This window comes from Monoraphidium neglectum (genome assembly GCF_000611645.1).
Source record: "Monoraphidium neglectum strain SAG 48.87 unplaced genomic scaffold scaffold03118, whole genome shotgun sequence".
NCBI lineage: Eukaryota > Viridiplantae > Chlorophyta > Chlorophyceae > Sphaeropleales > Selenastraceae > Monoraphidium > Monoraphidium neglectum.
The window spans coordinates 1-7174 of record NW_014010510.1 but is presented as its reverse complement, the minus strand read 5'-3'; the positions used below and the strand labels follow the sequence as shown (position 1 = coordinate 7174).

The following is a 7174-nucleotide window of genomic DNA, read 5'->3' as shown; positions in this document are numbered from 1 at the left end:
GCCGCCGCAGATTCCGGAGACAGCAGCCCGCCGGCGGTTGCGGACGCGGCCGGCGGTGGCGGCGGCGGGGGGCGTCTGGTGGAGGGCGGCGGGCACTTCCAGGTGTTTCACACTTTTGACGTTGAGGGTCAGGCCGTGGCCTGCGGGATCTGCGTGCAGGGCTCGATCTCCCTCGGCCAGCGGCTGCTGTGGGGCCCGACCGCGGGCGGCGGCTTCGCGCCGGCGGTGGTGACGGGCATCCACAGGGGCCAGGTCCCCGTGCGGCTCGTGCGGCCGGGGCAGGCGGCGACGCTCGCGCTCGAGGCGTCGCCGGCGGGCGGGGGGAACGAGGGGCGCGAGGCGGCGGCCGCGGCGGTGGCGCGGCGGTGTCGGGAGCTGCACTCGGCGGCGCGGCAGCGGTCCCAGATCGAGGCGGAGATTTTGGAGCTGCGGCGAGACTACGGCGGCAGCTTCTGCTCAGCTCCCAGCGGCGGCGGCGCGCCCTTTGGCGGCGCGGGCGCGGGCCTCGGCGCCGCCGACGCGCTGGACGCGGCGGCGGAGGCGCTGGCGGGCTGCCTGCTAAGCGGCAGCGGCAGCGACGGGGGCGGCGGGTGCGACGACGACGACGAATTCGACCTGATGGGCGGCTTTGACCTGGGGCCGGCCGCCCCCCTGGCCGCCCCGAACGGCCGCGCCGCAGGCGGCGGCGGCGGCGGCAGCGGCGCGGTCGGGAGCCCCGCGTGCGGGCTCGGCGTGGCACAGCCATGGCGCACGATCAGCCTGCCTTCGGACAGTGCTCCCCGCGCGGAGGCCTCTGCCGCAGCAGCGCCGCGTGCGGCGTCACGGATGCGCGTGCCGCCGGCGCCCCATGTCGGCCCCGCCGCCGGGCCCGGCTGCGCGCGCTCCGCGCCGGCCGGCGCGTCCGGCTGGGGCAGGGGCGGGCTGCCAGGGGGCTCCCCCTCGAAGGCCCGGAAGGGCGGGGTCCTGTTGGGCGGCTGCGCGGCGCCGCGCACGCACTGGGAGTTTGAGGCCGCAGTCATGCTGCTGGGCGGCCACTGGCCCCCGCGCGGCCTCCTGTCCGGCCGCTGGCCGCCCTGCGGGGACAGCGGCGAGGGCGGCGGCGAGGGCGGCTCTCCTGAAGGCTGTAGCGGGCGGCGGCGGCGCGGGGGCGAGGGCGGCGGCGCGCGGAAGCCGGGGGAGCACTGCTTTGTGGTGCATTGCAACAGCGTGCGCCAGGTGGCGCGGGTTATTGAGATGCGGGAGCCCGGCGGGCGCGCTGGCGCCGGCGGCGCCCCCGCCTCGCCCCTGCCCCGCGCTGTCGCCGCCGCCGCCGCGCTGCTTCAGGCGCCGCCGGGCGGAGCCGCGGGGCTGGCGCCTGAGGGGCCAGGCGAGCGCGCCGCGCCGGGCGTGGCGACGGTGCGGTTCCGGTTTGTGCACCGGCCGGAGTGGCTGCAGGCCGGGGCGCGGGTTATTCTGAGGGGGCGTTCCGACGGCCATGTAGCAGCAGCCGGCTGCATCACGGCGCTGCTGCTCTGACTTGGCGCCGACCGTGGCTGCCCGCCCACCATCAACCTGGCCCACATTTGGTTGACAGAGCGACGGCTGCCTGATTGATAGCAGCTCACTGCCTTGTACGGAGCTGCGTAGTGCGTGACATGCGCGATTTTGTGTCGCTCTCTGACCTGCCTCGATTGTATGCGCGTCCACTGTATGCTAGGCTGCCTTCCCTTCACCTGTCCCGACATTGGCACTTTGACCCAGCGCGCGCGCATGATCTGCCACGCATGCCGCAGCACTCATGTAGATCACTTTGCTCACCGCACCGTATGCTTGCAAACCTGTAAACTAGGGCACCGCCGATGGGCACTCCAAATAGCTAGCTTGAAATGAGCGCAGGGCTCGCATCTGGGCCCAAGGGGCATCGAGGTCGCAGGAGGCAGCACCAGCTGGCAGCCCCGCGCCGGTGGACCCCTGGGTGCGTCCGCTCCGCGGCAGGCAGACGCGCGCCTGCTTGCGCACGGCCGCAGCCTTGAGGGCAGCGGCGTCCCAGGCGCTGTGGACGGCTACGTGCATGCCGTAGTGCAGCGGTTGTGGCGCAGGCCGCTGGGCCATAGCCGAGATGCCACCCAAAGCTGCGAGGGTGCGCGTCCAAGCAAACCAAATGCATTGATGCCACATGCTGTGCCTTTGACATGAATGCTCAGGTACATTAATTCTGTGCCGCGTGCGTCAGTGAGCTGTTGGTGTGTTTCCACCATGCCTCCCGGACTGCCAGGCCCCCCTGCAGCTGGGCGACTCAGGAGTCTTTGTGTCGCGCGGCGTTGATATCTGTGGCAATCAAGCCAAGCGAGCTGCCACATACCATGTAAGTGATAAGATTACAACAAATTTTGGCAGAGCGTAGGTGAGCGCAGAGAAGGTACAGGAACGGTACCGTAGGCCAAGGCACTGCCCTTGGAATAGGGGCCCATGGGGCAGCTGCGCCTGAGGCGCGCTTTGAGCCCATTGTGCAGGGCTAGTCGATGTAGTTTGAAGGCTTCAATGTCCTCGTGTGCGCTCATGAACCCTCTGCCAATCGGATCAGTTCAAAAATCACTGCCAGACGGAAAACTAACTTGATCTCAAACACTCGACATCCCTAGCTGCCTCACGTTGCAAGTACCAACGTCACAAACAGCGTGTACACTTCTTGATTCTCCCTTTCGATCCTGGAAGACAACTCAGGGCCTGTCCGTCGTGTCCACCTCAGCGTCAAGCGGGCCCAAGCCCGACGTTGCCAGCGCGCCACTTTGTCCCGCCGCGCCATCGCAGCGCGCCCAGCATGCCGCGCATCAACATGCCCGAGATCATGGACAGCCCGCGCTGCCCCAGCTTCTTGCGGGATGCGGTGACCGGCTACCTCCGAGTGATGACTGATCTCAGCCGGGTGTGCCAAGGCGCCGGCCCTGTCCTGCGGCGCCTGCTCGACCAGTTTGCCGATTATCAGATCCAGCAGCAGCAGCAGCAGCAGCAGGAGCAGCTGGATGGCGGCTGCGAAAACCAAAGGGGCGGCGACGGCGCGCACGCCGCCGCAGCTCCGCCGCCGCCGCCGACCCCGCCGCCGCCGACGCCGCCGCGCAGGGTTATCATCGACCTCTGCAGCGGCGGCGGCGGCCCTCTCATCGGCCTCGTCGCGCGCGGCGCTCTCGGGCCGGTCGACGAGGTCGTGCTCACCGACCTGTACCCAAACGCGGCCGCGTTCGCGCTCGCTGAGCGCCGCCTGCCGCCCGGCGCCTGCCGCGGCGTGATTACGGCGGTGGACGCGGGCGACGTGCCGCCTGAGCTGTGCGGCGGGGTGCGGACGCTCTTCAATAGCCTGCACCACTTGGCGCCACTGCTGGTGCTGCGGGTGCTGGCGGATGCGGCGCGGCAGGGGCAGCCATTTGCGGCGTTCGAGGTGCGTGCGCAGCGCGCGGGCGGCCCCGAGGCCGGGGCGCTCCTGCGCTGACAGGGGTTTGCGTAGAGGTGCAGGGCTATGCCTATGCAGTATTGCTCCGCGGTGCGGCTGATGGGGCTGGTCTCTTTGCAGCTGCCACCGCGGCTGCCCCTATTTAGTACCTGCACATGCACATGCCTGCACATGCTCTGTAGCGCATATGTACGCGCAACCACTTCCACAATTCCTCCAGCAATGCATGCAACGAATGCACACAAACAGAAGGGCATCACTTCATGACTTAATGGACCGCAGCACTCACCATACAAGGCACCCTAACGCAAACATATGAACGCACCCCCACCTCCAACGCAAGCAGGTTGTGGAGCGCCACCCCATCACAATGCTCGCTGCCCTCACCCAGAGCGTCGCCGTGCCCTTCCTGCTGCCCTTCACCGCCCGCCCGCCCCGCCTCGGCCGCCAGCTGCTGCGCCTCGCGGCTGCGCTGCCGGCGGCGCCGTTCGTGGCCGCCTACGACGGGCTCGCGTCCTGCGTGCGCGCGTACTCTGTGCATCAGCTGAGGGCGTTTGCGGCGCAGGCGTCGACGCCCGATTACCAGTTCGTCGTGAGGGAGTCGCCGCGGCGCCTGCTGGGGCTGTGCCCTTTCCGCCTCAGGTGGATCGAAGGGATGCCGAAAGCGCCCGACAGCGGGCCAGGGGCCGGCGAGGCCCAGCAAATCGAAGTGGCGGTGCAGTTGAAGGCTCACGCCCCGGCTGTTCTGGGCTCCAAGGAGGTTTGAGAGGGCGCCGTCTAGTCCGGGTGCACGCTCATTGCGATTGAAGCAATGCAGCCGGTGCCGGCAGCCTCCTCTTGCCACTTCTAGGGTGGTTTGATGCTCTTCGCATGCCGCAGGCATGGGGCTGTGGCACCCTTGCTGTTCTGGCGTGCAGTGGCCCAGACGGCCCATGTCGCAGCTGGTGTGTGAGGCGTGTCCCAAATCCATGCGTTGGCACCTGCCTGGTTGTGTCAGGATTCCAGCAATACGTAGGGCCTGCACCTGCGCGAAATCGCGCAATACGGCAGCGTTGACTCCACGATGGACGCCATGGCGCAAGTCTGTTTTTCTCCTGTGTCAGATGTTGTTGGTGTCCATTGCTTTAGGATGGCTTTGCTGTCTTGCCCCGCATTCATCCGTATCCGACGCGTCGAATCGCTCACTCTCCTGCCTGGGCGCCACCCTCCTGCACCTTGGATTTTGCCGTATGTAGCGCGCGATCTGCATGCATGGATGTATCTGATACATCCATCCGTGCATCTAAGCATTCATGCATGCCCTTCACCACAATCACCAGAGCGTGCCTATCATCCGCATCCCTATGATAATCCCCACATCATGACTGACCAGAGCCCTGCGCCCGACACAATCCAACCGCGACACTAAACACTGATGCTCAAACGCACGTGCATGCGACTCGAGCCGGCACCATGATGCACCGATATGCAGTGCTTGGTTGCGCCGAGGTGTTCACAACATGATTTCCTATGTGTAAATTCACATGACTGTTCTGCAAGGTGTCACTGCTCTGTGTTGCACGATGAATGGAGGCAAGTTTCCCTCCATTGTGTGTGCAACGGGCGGGCAGCGCAATGTTTCACGACTGCACGTCCCTTGCATTGCTGCTATTGTCAGCACACAGCCCTTTCCGGAAACGCACCAGCATCGGTTATGCACATTTGGCAGGGGCCAGGTGCGCATCAATCAGGTGTTGACCGGGCAGGTGACCAATTTGGCAGCCGGGCACTGCGGCATGCAGGCCCACTCTCACGTCCACAAGAAACTTCATACAGCTTCCACATGCAGCCATCCGGACGCCGCGGTTCATTTATAGTCACTGGCCGCGATCTGGTGTACCACTGGCGCGGAGGTATATTAATAAAGACACTTGAGTTCATAGAACTAGGATCACGCGAGATATACCGGCACATTGCCCTCTCCTCTCAGCGGAAGTCTACGGGGGGCGGGAGGCTTCTTGAGCCTTGCGGGCCCATGCTCCTGCCTCTTTCCGTGCAGACGTAGGAGCACACAGCTGCAGTCATGGGTGAGTTGAACCTGGAGTCGAGGTGTGGCCGCAGACAGGCTGCCCTGCTCGGTGCAGCGGCTTGCGGGCGTGCGGCGCGCTCGATGATGTTCAGCAAATGACCTTGTGTTACAGCTTCTGTTGCGTTATGGCACGGCGGGGATGCTGGTGGCGAGGCAGGACAGGGCGGCCGAGAAGGCGCTCGACGGAGCTTGGCAGCCGCTGTTTAGAGTTCTGCTGTTTGGAGTTAGTGAACCGGGAGGCATTTCTGGCGCCAGGCACCACAGTTGCAGCGGGCGTGGCAGTGCAGGGAGCCGCCGCCGTACCACAGCAGCAGGCGCACTGCTGCTGTTGGTGCTGCTGGCCAGCTCGGGACCTGTGTGCAACATCACAGCCGCCCAGCTTGTCCAAGAGGTGGTTGGCATCTGCGCGGCAGCCGCGGAGTGGTCGATCTCGTGCAGGATCGAAACGTCGCCCCGCCTGCCGCATTTGCTGCCCTTCACAGGGATCAGCCGTGACAGCCTGCACAAGCGCAGGGCGACCGGTGGTCGCCAGAAGGCCTGGCGTAAGAAGAAGAAGTGAGCGCCTTGAAGCAGCCGGCGGGCGGCCAGCGGCGGGCAAGGCTGCATGGGACTCGGCAACAGGCCAGCCTCGTGGCCTCTGTTCAAGCCCAGGCCGCAACCGGTCCGCAGCAGGGACAGCCCGCCCCGCCCGGCCCGTGACCGTTTCCTCCCTCACGCCATGCGAACCGCACTCCAGGTATGAGCTCGGCCGCCAGCCCGCCAACACCAAGCTCAGCTCGCACGTGGCCGTAAGGACCGTGCGCACGCGCGGCGGCAACACCAAGTTCAGGGCGCTGCGCCTGGACCACGGCAACTACTCCTGGGGCAGCGAGGTGCGGCGACGCTACGTTTCTTGGCAGTGCCCTGGCTGGCAGCCCTCTTGAGTGGCGGTTGTGTTGGTGTGCGTGAGCCGCTCTGCGGCGGTATTGCGCGGCGTGCAGGCACCCGCAGGCCGTGCGCTTCTTTCGGCCTTTGCGCCAGCGCCGCGCAGAGCACAGCGGCGCAGCGCAGCCCTCGGGTTTGGCGCGGTCGGGGCAGCCGGTCGCTGATCGTCTCCATTTGGTTTGAACACCAAGCCGCGCGCCCGGCCTACTTATTGGGCGGTGCAGTGACGTTAAACATTCCTCGTCCTGAGACGCCCTCGCGGTGCTGGATGACACACTTACACCCATAGAATCTGAGCACCCCCCAAAAAGCCAGTGTCTGCTGCTTTGTCTCCTGGACTCCTTGACTTGGGCGTGCTGTCTAGCGCTGTTGCGCACGGCCAGTGCACCCCCGCCACGGGCACCCACGGGCACCCCCTCCCAGCTGGTGCCACAACCTGCCTCGGCCGGGGCGCCCGGTCGCTGATGGTCTCCATTTGTTGAACACCAAGCCGCGCGTGCAGTCGCGGTTCGGCCAGGCTTGTTTTTGGTGGTGCAGTGACGTTAAACATTCCTCGTCCTGAGACGCCCTTGCGGTGCTGGATGACACTCTTACACCCATAGAATCTGAGCACTCCCCCAAAACATTTTGTCTGCCTCTTTGTCTCCTCAACTCCTTGACTTAGGCGTGCCGTCTAGCGCTGTCGCGCACGGCCAGAGCACCCTTGCCACGCGCACCACATCCACCCCGCCTGGTCTCGCAACCCGCCCCGGCCC

At 66.2% G+C, this 7174-nt stretch overlaps 4 protein-coding genes across 4 annotated transcripts; all 4 read left to right on the top strand.

The window, feature by feature from the left end:
* Positions 1–618: 618 nt before the first annotated feature.
* Positions 619–1515, top strand: MNEG_12203 (hypothetical protein; the record flags this gene model as incomplete). Its single annotated transcript, XM_014039328.1, has 1 exon — positions 619–1515. The coding sequence occupies one exon, from the start codon at positions 619–621 to the stop codon at positions 1513–1515; it is 897 nt and encodes a 298-aa protein (XP_013894782.1).
* A 1285-nt stretch (positions 1516–2800) lies between these two features.
* On the top strand, positions 2801–3466 carry MNEG_12202 (hypothetical protein; the record flags this gene model as incomplete). The annotated part of the gene is made up of 1 exon (XM_014039327.1): positions 2801–3466. One exon carries the CDS (start codon positions 2801–2803, stop codon positions 3464–3466), a length of 666 nt encoding a protein of 221 aa, XP_013894781.1.
* Positions 3467–3797: 331 nt separating this feature from the next.
* Positions 3798–4193, top strand: MNEG_12201 (hypothetical protein; the record flags this gene model as incomplete). Its single annotated transcript, XM_014039326.1, has 1 exon — positions 3798–4193. The coding sequence occupies one exon, from the start codon at positions 3798–3800 to the stop codon at positions 4191–4193; it is 396 nt and encodes a 131-aa protein (XP_013894780.1).
* A 1296-nt stretch (positions 4194–5489) lies between these two features.
* MNEG_12200 (40S ribosomal protein S8) lies at positions 5490–6418 on the top strand (the record flags this gene model as incomplete). The annotated part of the gene is made up of 3 exons (XM_014039325.1): positions 5490–5493; positions 5978–6050; positions 6232–6418. 3 exons carry the CDS (start codon positions 5490–5492, stop codon positions 6416–6418), a joined length of 264 nt encoding a protein of 87 aa, XP_013894779.1.
* Between the last annotated feature and the right edge of the window lie 756 nt (positions 6419–7174).